At 35.6% G+C, this 15186-nt stretch overlaps 1 protein-coding gene across 21 annotated transcripts in view; it reads right to left on the bottom strand.

The window, feature by feature from the left end:
- Positions 1–15186, bottom strand: part of DMD (dystrophin) — a 1239454-nt gene that overhangs the window by 400591 nt on the left and 823677 nt on the right. For all 21 annotated transcript variants that reach the window (XM_066990426.1, XM_066990443.1, XM_066990448.1 and 18 more), the window contains one exon: positions 13239–13414. In XM_066990426.1, coding sequence (XP_066846527.1) covers positions 13239–13414 — 176 coding nt within the window. The remainder of the gene's footprint in view (positions 1–13238; positions 13415–15186) is intronic.

Here is a 15186-nt window from a genome sequence, read left to right as displayed (position 1 = left end):
CCATACTTACAAAAAGACTAGGGAAAACAATTTCTTATAATTTATATTAATTCTTTTAAAAATTGTGCCATCGATTTTTCCATGCTAAAATGATCAGACCAGTACCCTTTTTATGTGGCATTATTTCAATATATTATTTCAAATACATTTGAAAGGAAATATGCAAGTCATAATTTGAAACCTCACCAAATCAGACTTCCAGGTATTGCAGAGAGCAGACGCACACAGACCAAGACTTGTTCATAATTCAGCCCAAATTTTTGACTGAACTAACAGCATGGAAGCCCAGTATCAGAAATTTCTAGCACCAAAGTTTCACTAAAATGTATCTGTAGAAAGTGCCACGGAAACCCATTTGGACACATTGTACAAACATATATTTTGGTGACTGTGCGATATACTTTGTGTAAAGCATTCCAGTCCAGATCCACAAAAAGTATGTAAGGTCTGTAGTCCCTATGAAGGAATAGGATAGACAAAGCAGACATCTAAGATTAGGTGAGATAAATCCTATGTCTACAACTCAGCTGTTGATTCTCTCACCCAGGTTATTCAAGAAAACATATAGAAATTTCCAACAGTTGATATCTCTCAATGCACTTTGTACATCCAAAACTCCCAAATACTTCTCCATATGTTAAGAAGTCCAAGTTTATCAATGAGATCTTATACAACTTTTTTCCTCTGTAATTTTCACAGACAAAAAAAAAAAGAGAGAGAATTGCAAAATTTGTAAAATTCCTTTCAAATAACACCCTTGATTACAAAGTAAACGGAGAATTCTGTTTCGGTCAGCTGGGAAAATTCTAGTAGGGAAGAGGAGCATAAACTTATCAGCTGAATTAAATTTCGTTTCATAGCAAAAATTTCATCTGACTTCACGTTATAAGCAAGAAATTGTTATAGGTGAAGATATCTGAGGAGGGAAAAAAATCATGCTGTTGGAATACTGACTATTATAAAATAAAATATATAAATAATTCTTAAATTTATTTTATAAATATATATGTATTATTTATATAATGTAATACATATATATTATAAATATACAAAATAAATACAGCAGCATATTGGTTGAATGTAATTCAACTATTATTTTACACAACTCCCAAATTAGCAAGTACTAATGGAATTTACCTGCCTTCCATCTTATTGGTGTTTATTGTTTTTCCTTAACAAGACACCCTCATAAGATGAGAAGTGCTATATTGGATGATTAAACACTACATACAGGCTCTACAAACCCCACTCTGAAATAGTAGACTAAAAACCAGTGTAAAGTACCGAGGACAATACTCTTCACCAGACTTCACCATCTAGATGCTACATCCTACAGTCTGGATACACTAAACATGCAACATCTTAAGATGACCTGGAAAATATGATAGCCACCACGTATTTGACAGTCTCTGGGTATCTTTCCTGGATGGCAAAATGCAGGCAAAAAGACATCACAACAAAGGTGTTTGTGAAAAGTGTTTCCATTCTATTTACAAGTATCAAAGACTTTAAGAAAATATATCCAACTTTTTCTCTATATGCAGTGAATATCTGGGATATGAAAAATCTTACTATAAAACAATATTTTACCCTGATGTTTCCAAATAATTATAAATAAGTAGCTCACACTTTCAAGTTTTTTTTTCTTTACAGTACAGTTTAAAAATGTTCTCTGTTAACATCTAAAATATGAAGCAATGTTTCTTTGTTTGCATTCACGTTCAATGATTTTTGTAGAATTTAAGCATGTAGCAGTGATAATACTGAATGAGATATTTAAAACTCTCTATCCACAATTAAGTACTAGGTGTTTTATTTCCTGAGTCAATTCAATGCATTTAGATAAGAGGAAAAAAAAAAAAGCACTAAGTTCTTGAAATACTGGTTGCAAATTATAAATATTCTTAATAATGTTGTCAGGAAATTGACTTGCAGTGATTATGGATGAAAAAATATTTATACGGAAAGTGCAAAATGTATTGCTAAGTATTTTTAAGTTCAATAATAAATCATGCATACAACCATAATAAATATACAGTTTGTGTAAAGGAGATTAGTAAAAACCAGGAGAATTTAAAACGGAGGGAGTTTTCTCCTAGCTCAGATGGCCAGAGAAGGGATTCTCGTTCATGTACACTGCACTAAAGTACAAAAAAATCAAAATCTTCAATCTATATTTCATAATTCTACTAGCTGTGGAATTGAATTAAATGGTACTCCACAGCCCAAAGAAATTCAGAAGTAAAATTTTCAGAGCCAAACAGGCAACTTTGAGCCCAGATTTCCAAGGCTCGGGAGAGAAGATCTTTAAGCAGAATTAGACACCATAGAGGCATAAAAAGACTAAATAAAACTGGCCTGCTGGAAAAGCCCAAGAGGTTTAAGAAAATTCCAGAAAATAAGAACTGACAAACATCAAACCGCTTATTACTTTTGGCTACAGCCACACATCTAAGAATTTGAAGGATGCGCAGAGGGGAGCAGTGAAGGTATTTCCCAACAGAATAAAGGTCCCTCAGGATCTGCAGCCACAAAGTGAGAGAAGGCTCTGCAGTTTGTACAGGCAGCCACCGCCTCGCGGGACCAGCAGCTCTTGGGAGAAAGGCGTAGAGATGCTGCGCGTTGCACCCTTCTTTAAGTTGCATACCCATCTCCACCCACCCCCTAATTTAAGCTATTTAGGCAAAACCTTTTTTTTTTTTTTATATATATATAAGTTTATTTTATTTATTTATTTATTTTAACAGAACACTCTAAAGATTGAGATTTCCTTATATTGCTAGAGAAAAGACGCACTGACACAGGTGGACCCTGGATACCAACATGCACTATATTTTCCTGTGGCAAAAACTTCTTGGCAATATTTTTAGGTACTTTCAGAAACTAACACTGCAACTTCTGAACATACTGTTGTCTTCAAGAACAGCTCTGTGTTATGTTTTCTGTTATGCTGTAACTGTAAAAGAGAAAATATCTGTTTTTAAATGAAGTCCATGATGTTATTGATAATATAAAAATAAATAAAATAAAATGTTAATTGAGAAGATCATTTATTTAATTGCATTGCATTTTGCCATGCATGTTACTATAGTATTTTTTCAATGATTTTTTAATTATTATAATTGCAGTTTATTATAACTAATTATTTGATCAGCTAGGTAACTGAATTTAAACCATTTTAAATTCAAGTTTGGCCATAGCCTTCTGGCCATTGGCAGCAGATTTCTCACAGAGCTACCAATAATTTGCTCTGAGGAGAGAAGAGGAAAGCTTGCTAGATGGGGCTTCTTACAAGAATTGTTCATACTGTAAAGCCATAAGCAAACCCGATTCATTAAGATGCAGTGTAGATGAGACTTATTTTTCAGTTTGTTCTTCCAGTCTTTAGTAGCACTGGAGTACCATTGTAGCAAACTGAGACAGGGTGACTCCACGCCATACATATGTTCAAACAGTTTTGTAATATAATTCTATTATAAATTTATAATTTGTTATATATGCATATGTATGTCATATATATAAAAAGTCATCAGATCTATGTTTAACCCTGTTATGCAGTAACAAGCTGCATGTACCCAATCTGGTGGGACAGAAGCAGGTGAGGGCACTGCGCTTACGCCTGCAGGCACCAACAGGCACCTCTACGAGTGGGACAGGACCAGAGAGAGGAAGCAGGAGGGACACAAAATGAACCTGGCCTTCCTCCCCTCCAACCCCAGGGCCAGCCAGACCCCTGGCCCTGCCTGGGGTGGGTCACCGCTGGCCAGCACAGGGTAACTGGCTGCTCCGAACAAGCATCACATTGCTCATCTAGGAAATGCGCACGTGTGTTAAGTATCGTGCACCGTCACTCTGACTCATGTTCCCTCATATACGCTCATGTATATGAGCACAGAAGGTTTTCAGAAATCAGACCAAAAAAAAGTGTTCCATAAAGATCTGTCTTTTTATCCCAGTCATGAAGAGTATGTAGGATAGTAATTAAAAGGTCCATCGCAATTAATGGAAGCTGCAGGTGCACTTCATAATTTACTTCACAATTTGCTCTTGGCCTGCTAGAACATTACTTCTGTTATAAATAACATCCTGCATGACAAGTATCACATTACACAAGCCACAAAAATAAAGCACTCTTAATTCAGCTATTTATTTACTTATTCAGCTAATGCTGAACAAGTTAATCACATAAAAAGTTTTAACACGATGACTGCTTGCAGCTTTTGAACATGCTGATTTCTACCACCATAATTACATTTGGATCAACTGATACCTGTAATTTCTAAGTGTTTAAAATCATGACTGCAATGACAAATTAACAGTAGGTTGTTAGGGACTTCCAAATCTCAGCCTAAACAAACTGAAACAAGGAGCATGAGCCACCGGTTGTCCATCAACACATACAGAGCAGCTCTCAAGAAAGCAGTCGGGAGCACATCTTGCTGGATGAGCAGATGAGTAAAGATGTAATTCCAGCAGCTGGCCCTAAGGAGCAAGGCAGATTCATCTCCAGCACAGATCTGCATGCTGTTATATACACATCACTACCTATATTTTAAAATAACACCTAAGTTCCACAAAAAAACCTTTTAAACTAATTCACAGTTAGCAAATGAACTATTTCATTAATACTGAAATATAACTCACCTTGCTTGATACAAAATTCTCAGCTTAGAGAAGAACAGAAGAGAAGAGAATTTCATATGTAACTTTTGGTCTTCCACGTGACTATTCTCTGGCATGTTACTTTATGACTTCTGTACAAAAATACCACAGATTTCTATTTGTATTTCTAAACTCATAGGAACACCTTGGTCAACTATTCTAACTGCACAGATGCTTATACAAATTCTATATACATTTTGCTTCTGGAAGCTCATATGTTCAGTATATTGATATTTAAATGTTAGGTAGTCAATTACATTAAATAAAGGAGTCAATTTTCCTAACAGTATTATATGGAATCAATAACAAATTCTTATGTCAGTCTGCAAAATACCTTGGGTACATTATTGACTATCATTAATCCTTAGTTATAATGGTTAACTATTACATTAACATTAATTTCCTGTTTCAAGTAAGCTTATATTTTTGATTACAGTGTCTAGAAGCTATATGAAATCCATGTTCCAGCTCACGTGTTTTCTCCATACTCAATAATGTGATACCAATACCATAGCAACTCATATAGTTCGTGAAACACATCAGACATTTATGGTTTTAGCTGCACACGTGATGTTGGACTTATTTGGGAGGTGTCAGCTAGAGACAGAAAACATGCAATCACAGAAGTAAAACAGATCTGCATTTGCTTGTGACTTTTCTCCATTGCACTTCAATAATGTCCAGGTGGTGGTGTTTTTTCTGTTTTTTTTTTATTGTTCAGCTGTTGATTTTGTTATTTATGGTGTTTCTAAGATAAGGGATTAGTCCACTTAGTGGCTATTACTGAGAATTTAAAAAGCCACCAAAATAGTAAGTTGGCAGTTTAGTGAAAATATTTACCAAGAGAGAATGAATTTTCTTTCTTTCTCTAGGGAACGTGCAAATGTGCTGCATGTGGGTAAGGACCTTTAAAAAATACTTGAAATTAAAAATATCACAGAAATTTCAGGAAAGCTAAATGTAGACACTAACTAGCAGCAAGTTTAGCTACAACACCACACGTAAACAGAATGTAAATTTATACTAGTGATTTTTTCTACTGAAATACTGCAAGAAATCTAAATTGTCAAAAAAAAAAAAGAAAATTCACTATGTAACTAATTTTATGTTGGAAAGAAAAAATATATTTATTGATTCAACTGTCACAAACTTTCTTAATCTGTAAGCCATCTTTTAAATTGCAGTGAAAAACCAATCATAGCCTTCCATACACGTAGTGCTCAGGTGAAGGAAACCTACCCACAGTAGCTAGTGTGTTGTGGCAAAAAAAAAAAAAAAAAAAAAAACTTTAATGAATGTAAGGTATCAAAACTATTAAAAAGTATACTTACTTTATAATAACTATTGTTGACTAAGAACAGAAAGCTTGTATATTTATACTCAAAAAAGTATTTGAGGGTATTCTGGTAAATAGCCTTTGTTCTGTCACTCTTTCAGTAAGTACTTCAAACTTGCTTGAACAGAGATCTGAACAGGCAGTCTGCAGGTTTAAGCTCATTAAAAGTGCAAATATATTGCAGCTAAAATAATGAAAAATTCTCTTCCATTCAACCCAATTTGAAAACAAACAAAAAACATCAGATTGTGATGAATACATAACCAAAATACAGATTACTGCTGAAACAGCTAAGAAATCTAATTCCTGGGCACCTGTTTTCAAAAATTACACAAGAAATTGTTGAACAAAGATGGAAAATACAAAGACCAGCCAGCAACAGTGTTACACAAGTCCATCGAAAATCTCAGGTATGAGCCTTCACTACACCAAGCTCATATGTGAGATGTTGCTTCTCATCCTGATATGTGATCACTCGACCAGTTCTGCCCGGCCCACGTGGTCCTGCAGCACGAGCAAAGGCAGAGCACCAAACTGCAGCCATAACCCTGAGGCCTGTCATCACTTAAGCTCCTGAGAGCCCCAAAGTGTCTGATGGCAAGACTCTGCCTCCAAATCTCACGTGTTCCAGCTGCATGATGCAACATGCACAGCGTAATATGGCCTGATGCCATATTACAGTATTACGTGGCAGGGGACAAAAAGGCTGAGAAATCTGCTGATGGTGCAGTTTACAAGATTTGATTGTCAATATGATTGCTGGAGTATGAAGAGGAAGAAACAGATTTTTTTTCACCGTCTCTTGTCTATGGTTAGTAGTAGCATCTATTCAAGGAGCTACTGCAACTTCCCCATCTCCACAAATCTTCCTTTTTCTTTAATATTGTTCCAGAGCACAAACTCAAACTTCTCCAAACTCTTGAACTTTGCTGCTGCTTGCAGCAAAGTGCTAACAAAAACTCAATTAAATTCCCAATTTGCTAACTATCAGTGTATCAGGCTTTCAATCAAGTTTCACTTTATTCGACTGCCTGGTCTATTCTGAAGTTTGCAGTAAGATAAAATGACTAGATGTGCTAAAATTACATGCTCATCTAATTCTTAGCTGGATGGATTAGACTGCAGGATACAGAAACATTAAACACTGAATTCAGACTTCTACAGCTTTGAAACTGTTTGATAAAGGCAACTGAAAGATAACATCCTACACAAACATAATTCAAACACAACCTCTTGATCCTCAGTACCAAAGAAAGGAGATTTAAAGCCAGCCTTAGGTCTGTGCTTTGCCTGGGATCAACATCTGACCTGTTAAAACTTAAAAAATAATAATAAAAAAAAATAATAAATAAATAAATACCATCTTGTTTTTACTGAAAAGCAGTACATGTTCTTCAAATTTATTTGAGAGTTGGTTTGTTTTCTTGTCTGTTTTTAATTAAGTGGTCCTTTTATGGTCAAAATAATTCACATTCATTTAATGAGCCAGACTATCACCAGGATTAACATTAGTGCCCAGTGATCTGCAATCAGCTTCAGTTATTTATAGAATTCTGTGGTTTTGATGTATTTTACCATTTTTATTCAGCAGATTGTTTAATATTTATTCCAAATTATTTATGAAAACTGAATTAACATGCTGAAACTCTCAGAATCATATCATATATCAGTCTTTTCAAATCAAACAGCCACTAGATTCATGATTGTTATAGGAAATATTTTGAATTTATTATGATCTTCAATGTAGTCATATCTTCTCATATAGAGTATGTTTTCATATAGAATAATAGACTAGTAGTTTAACAGTGCATCTTTGAGAAAAAAAAAAAAGGAAGAAAAAGAAAAAAATAAACAATCTGTATGTAGATTTTCCTCAAACCCCAGAGACCGTGTACATCAGACCATAAAAAGTGCCTGAGAATGTCAGAATAACTAACCCGACAGTTTGCCTCCAACATTGCTAACAAGAGATGCTAATTAAGGGGAGCACAGAAGACCGTCCACTTTCTTCTGTCTATTCACCTCATACAACATCAAGACTCCACTGTCATTAGACAAAAGATGTTATGGGGCTGAGTCATAATACCTTCCTCCACAGCCTTCTGTGGCAAGCAAACCTCAGAAATTCAGAAACCATAATGTAAAAAAGTAACTTCTAAAGTGGTTTTACTATCTGTTATGGTTCTATCAACTACCCTTTAGTCCTGGCATTGGGGAATTAAGTGAATTCCCCAACGTGTTGTTCCACATTCAGTTTACCCACTACTTCAATTTTGTAAACCTAGGTCATATCCCTCCTGAGACTTCTCTCCAGACTGAGGATCCCCAGCTTCTTAGTCTCTGCTCACAAAGCATCCACTCCAAACCCTGGCTCATTTTAGTTGCCTATCTCTTCTGTAAGTCTATCATGCCCTTCATGACGTGCAGAGAGCAGACCTGCACATAGTACTGAAAGTGAGCATGCCACAACATTTGATGGCAGCAAAACAACGCTGTTTTGTTCTCAATACCCTCACTGATGCTACCCACAATTTTGTAGCCTTTTTTGGCTGCCTCTCCATTTTGAGCCTACAAACACCATCATTGTTGATGGCAAGATCACTTTCTTGAGTTATAACTGCTAGTTGCAAGCTCAGCATCATCTAAGCACGGTATAGACCATTTCCCTGAAATATTCACTACCTCACATTTGTCTGTGATGGAGATTATCTGCCACTTGCTGCCCACCCATTCAGTTTTGGAGCTTCCGACTATCAGCTCAGCATTTAACTATGTAAAAGAGCTTAATGTCACTGGCACACTTGGAAATGTCACCATACACACCTGTCTGCAACTAAATTCTCACATTCTTGAGCCTTACAAAAATATCTATGGTGATTTCTTACTTCCTTCTTTAACTTTTTTTTTCTCTTCTTGTCTAACAACCAAGTATTTTGTAACTTGGCCTGAGAAATGTTTGAAATACACTATTTATGCCCCATTTGTAATTTGTGCACATTTGTCAAAATCATAAAATCAAAGTATTGGTAAGCAGTCACAAAATTTCCTTGCCATTTAATAATGCTTAGCAACAACACACTTGAATTAGAAATCACTGTAGATTTTGTTACTGTAACTCACGCATTTATTAGTTTCTTTACATTTCCTTTATATCTTGAGATCTAATTTAATAGGGATTTAAAAGAAATAGAGATGTAATAGAATGACACTTTTTAATTGACCCCTAAGTGTTTGTTTAAGCAATTGAGAATAAGTTTTCAAAGAACAATTGACTGTAAAAAATAAAACAAAATCTATTAAAAAGTTATAAAGTTTTCTTTTCTGATTTGTAGAGGATTCTAAATGTTAATAACAATTTTATTTTTCTTTGAAATTACTGAATGAAAATGTATTCTACCCAGTTTACTCTCTCTTCAATATCACCTTATTCCATTATGGTTTTAAAAAATGGTTTAATTCCCTCATTCTCAAAATTGATTTAAAAATCCTAGAATCCCCCTCATTATCACAAAAATCTTCTAACCTTGAACATTTAAATTTTAGGAACTATAAAGAAATATAAAATGATCAAACATATACAGACTTCAAAGTTCAAAAAATAATATATTAAAACTCCTCTGAAAAAAAAATTATTTAACTCACACAGATCTTTTCTAATTTACACTATACTGAACAACTTAAATTTGCCATTCAACAGTTACTTAATACAAACATACAATAGACAATGCCATGACTGCTATGTCTTTTGGACTACCAGTAGCAACCCCTTGGACAACAATGAAAATTATATACAGCAAGCTATGTAACAGTAAGGTATGCATACTTAAAGATGCCGAAGAGATATCAAAGTTAGTTTTTGGATATTAAGCATGTCTCCTGTTCAAAGTCTACCTATGATAACTCAGAATTAGACAAAGTACATGCTTCTTGACATGACTTAGCTGAGCACCACTTTACTGCAATTGCTAGTGGCAGTCAAGCCAGTTCAACTGTGGGAGAATCAAAGCTGTGTTTTTGCAGTGGAAAAAGTGATAGTGCAGGCATAACAGTGGCGACTCTGTCAAGTGGATAAGGGGACAGTGGAAGATCCCACTGTCCCAAAACTACGAGGATAGCTAAGGAAAACAAGATGAGCAGTGTGGGATCAGTAAAAAACAAAATTCAGGGGCCCTCTAGTCATGAGAGAAGGAGGGATTAAAAAAAAAAATAAAAGGAGAAATTAAAGGTTGGTCAAGTAAAATTGTACATATATAGTATAGTAATAAGCATTGAGTAGTGTGTGAACCTGTAGTACTGAGCCACTGTGGGAATAAAAATGTTGTTTCTGCAGAGTTATATTGTTTAAAGGTAAGGAATTGTGGTATTGAGATATGTTTGCAGTGATAAGAAAATTTAGCAGGCGACCTTGTAAAATGCAGACAACCAGACTCCCTAGAACAATTAGGTGAAAATCACGGTGTCGAGTCAAGTCAGATAAGTGAAGAAACATTACCACTTCAAACAGTATAAAAGTCAAAAGAAATTTGAAATTTAACAGTCCAGCAACTGAAGGCCATGTATTGTCTGTGAAACATCGGATAGGTTGTGAAGCTGGATTACCCAGTCAATGGGTAAACAGGGGAAGGTCCTGGTCATCGAGAAATAAAGTATATAAACCGTACTGTGTGGCTAGTAGGTGTGCTCCTGCTTGTGGGACGCCTGCCATTGCAATCGCAAATAAATTACTACTTCACTGAGATCCTCGCCTCAGCCTAAGTTATTGGGTACGGGGTGTTTCTCACACCACTGAGGAAATCAATGAAGAATTAAGCATCAGGTAATAGGGAATATAAAGTTATGATATACTTTTGCTTTGAGCTTCTGCTTGCAGGATGCCCGCCACTGCAATCATAAATAAAAATACTACTTCACTGAGATCCTCTCCTGAGCCTGTGTTATTGGCTGCAGGTTGCTTTTCACAACTGTATGTACCCAACAGTAGTCTCATAAGAACGATTCCTGTATAAACCTATACTAAGGCACACATATAGGTGGTGGTAAGCAAGTCTGAGTGAATAAGAAGTGATGGCACACAAAAGTAGCAAGTAGAGGCCACTTCAGCCTTTCTTGTTTGCCCTAATTTTTTCATTAAGAACAAAGCAGACACTTTGGGTGAAACGGGATTCAGATCCTAAAAAGAAAGAACCTGAATATACCCCAAACCAAATCAGAAAAAATACCAAACAACTGAAAGATGTCAAAGCACAAAAGAGATGCAAATCTCATGCCAACAATGCAACATACAAACTGTGCAGAAGATGTGCTTGTCTTTTCCTGCCTGGGATGAGACCTAGATAGAGCACACCAGATATTTCTGTCACCTACATTTGATTCTTTTGAAAATCCAGACCGTGGGAGTGAAAAGAGGGAAAGAAAGAAGAAAAAAAAAAAAAACACACTAGGATCTTGTCTGAGGCAGCAGCTAGACTGAGAGTAGGATTTGCTTCTAAGATCTGGGAGCAGTTCCGGCAGCTCTGTCATAGCCAGGAAGACCCGGCACTGAACACAAGTGTAAAATCCTCCATTCTGATGCACACAGGTCTCACCACAGTACATCAGAGGCTTTTATATCAATTTAGCACAACACCATATGTATTCACTATATGGAAATCTATACACTAACCTAGGTTTGTGCAGCCACAATACTCAATATTACACGAAGTGTCTTTCCAGAGGAAAACAAACCAATCACAAAACAGTCAGCAAACCAAACAGACCAAAAGGAGGAACGGATGTGGGTAAATAGATGCTTATTTAAGATATCTCATTGAGGAAACATAACTGGATTATTCCCACATAACAGATCCTAGGCTTCCTTAAACTATAAGATTTGCCCCAAAATTCCAGACTGTGTTATTCCCAAAATAACACAGCCTCGAGCCAAAACAGCATTGAAATACGTGTTTCTGTTGATAAATGAGGTAGAACACAATAGCTATGTTTACCAGAACTAAGGACAGATTTTATATTCTCAAAGCTCAACCACCAATCTTTCTCATCAGTGTTACCACAGCAGCTTACGGGGCTATTAAAATGATGTGTTATTGTTCTGTAAGTGTTAGCACTTACTTAACAAGATAAGGATTGGAAACACAGATGGGTTTCAATTGTACAAAAGAACAGCTTTTACGGCAATAAATAAAGGCAAAGGACTCCCTTGTGTAATTACCATCAACACCTGGAGATACAGCAGCAAGAAACATTTAAAGTGCCACAACAGCTTCTGACAGCTGTAGCTTACCCGTTGCACCTCCTGCTTTTAATGAGTTCCAAGTGAAAATTTAATCATAACTAAACTCAACAATAACCTTTCAGGACACTACCCATCCAGAGCATTTTCACAGCTTTTGCCCCCACAGCTGTAAACCACAAAAAAATAGCACCAGAGATAACAAAACTATTGCACGCTACTCATCCTCCTAGCAAATCTCTAGCACTCAATAAGGAATAGGCTTAAAAAAAAAAGAAGTTTTAAGAAAGCTTTGCCAATGATTGTATTTTAAAGCAAAATGTCTATTTAGGCCTGGCATATGGGTTAAGAAAACACGGTTTTATAAAACCTAATATGAACAGCAATAAAAATATATATTTTTTAAATTGAAAATTCTCTTTTTAAACAAACCAAACCATTCTAATTAGTATCTGTAACTCAAATGCTCCAGGTTCTTCTGACTGCAAGAGAAAACCAAATTGATCTGGAAGTGACTATAAATAACATTAAATTAACCAATCCATTCTTTTTATTCAACCTGAATGAAATGCAGATATTAATGGCATTGAAGATGAGAAGTGAATTATAGGAGGATTAGCTGTATCAATTAGCTAAGGTATTATTAGTATTACAGAGATATTTTTTAATGACATACTATCAAATAGAGAGATGCTAAATCAGCTGTAAATTGTGGAAATGAAGCTCCAATCTGCCCTACTTTTAATCAAGAAATAATGTATGCTTGGTTATTGTTGTTCAGCATTAGAATTGAAATTATAAAAATGCGGAGTATGGAAGGGAGTGGTGGCCACTGATGGCAATGAGTAGAAAAGAAGAATTAAACAATCAAAGATGTGAAATGCAATTACTAACAATTTCTTATGAATACGAAAACACTAAACATTGAGAGTTCTTTTGAACTTTCAAGTCGGAAGCAAATCTAATATAGCCAAAACAGTTTCACAATATTTTTGCTCTCTTTTAACCTACCTCTTTTTTTTCTCTACCAGCTGTTTGCAGATCTCCTGCCACCGGGTATTCAAACTTCCCAGTTGTTCCTTCAGCACGTTAGCATCTGCTGTTGATGACTGCTCAATAATTTCTTCACCAGTTACATTCAATGTTTTGACAACAGCTTGCTGTCGCCCAATGCCATCCTGAAGCTCCTGCAAAATACCCAGCACATACACGTATTTATAAAAAATTTCAAGCGTGAAACAAAATGCTTCATCACATCCTGGCCAGATGGAAAGATATGAAAGTCTTTGCTCTCCCCTGAATTCCAAATACAAAAATCCAAAAACAGGAAAACACTTTTTTTTTAAACAAGCACCTTTCAGTGCATCTTTTTAGACTTTTCCCCCTGTATTCTTTTCTGACAGAGGTAATTACAGCAATATTCTGCAGACCATTTAGTAAGAAAAGCAGGTGAACAAATTTACTTCTAAGTCCCTGAAGGTAGACTTTTTTTATAAGTGGCCTATAAACCATTTTAAAATTCAAAGTGTGCATTGTTTGGACCTCCTATTACCTATCAACACAAATTAGCAATGTAAAGAAGGAAACTGTTTGGAGTGCTTCTCCAGATTCCATTACAAAACACATTTGTCTCTGATTGCCAGAAGCTTGATAATTCATTTCCTCATCCTCCTTTTGGGTGGGAAGTACCACACTCCTAAGAAAGTGTATTTCTTACATGGTCTCTGTTTACAGAACAAAATGCAGAACTACCAAAATGTAACCAAGATAGACCATTTTCTAAATTTTCATTTATTTACTAAATACATTAAGATACATTTCTACATCTTTTATCATTAAAATTCTATCATACATGTTGCTAGTTAGTTCATGTTGCTAGTTAGTTCATTTACAGAGAGAAAGAATAAAAAAAGTTCTGAATCTGTAACTTAGACTTCAACACTGTATGCCTGTTCAATAAAGTTTGTATTTATAAATATGGAAATCAATCATTTCCCATTCTTAGTCATCAGTACAGCATGAGTATTTTTTTTCCACATAATTCCTCAAAATGTACAAGGGAAGTGTAAAATCATTGTCAACAGTTTACTGCTAAAATAAGCAGAAACACTCCAGCACTCATATTTATAGGTTTATAGGTTTCACAATCTCAAGAAGGATATTTGATTCATATCTACATACAAGAGCAAGTTAAATGCTGAATCTACCTTTTTCTGGAAGAAACCGAATATTTTAGTGTGTCATACTCTGGAGCTACATTATATACTTCTTTTCTCTTTCTAAACATATAATAAAAAATACAGAGAAAGTAAAACATACAAACATTACATCTATCCTTGAATTGGTTAAAATTGGCAGAACATAGATTTCCAAGGAATATAAAGATGAACATAAAAACCATTTTTGATACATTTTTAATTGTTTATTTATCTTGTCCATTAGATCTTCAGGTACGAGACTATGAGTAAAAGTTCAAAAATACTTCAATACTTGAACTTCTTTTAATACGACCACGCCTCAGCTGACAGTAACTACTTCATTAACACTCAGAAAGTCAGTTGTGTGCCCTGTCCCAACTTTTGCACACATTTTAAACAGATGGCTTGAACACCAACACCTGTGATATATATATGGAGTAATTCGTGTCAAGAAGATGGTTGATGTTAATAAAGAAGGGGGAGATGTGGTAGTGTGGCCATGGGGGTTGACAAGCCCCATGGTTGGTGACAACATCAGACTCTTACCGATGAGGCCATCAGGAATGTAAAGAGTTTAGAGGGAACAAAGAAGGGTGATTCAGGAGACGCCTTGCCGTCTTGGGTTGCTTGTTCTCCAGCCGTCAAGGCATGGAAGTTGCTGGGGGTTTGATCGTTGCCGGGCAAAGTTGTTTGACCAATAAAGAGTTAGTGGAAAAGGACTGCTGTGGGGCGAATAGTATAAGAAGGGAGCCTGTCCTCAG

The sequence above is a fragment of the Anser cygnoides genome, chromosome 1 (genome assembly GCF_040182565.1).
Source record: "Anser cygnoides isolate HZ-2024a breed goose chromosome 1, Taihu_goose_T2T_genome, whole genome shotgun sequence".
NCBI lineage: Eukaryota > Metazoa > Chordata > Aves > Anseriformes > Anatidae > Anser > Anser cygnoides.
The sequence above is the reverse complement of the archived record's forward strand: the minus strand, read 5'-3'. Positions and strand labels throughout refer to the sequence as shown.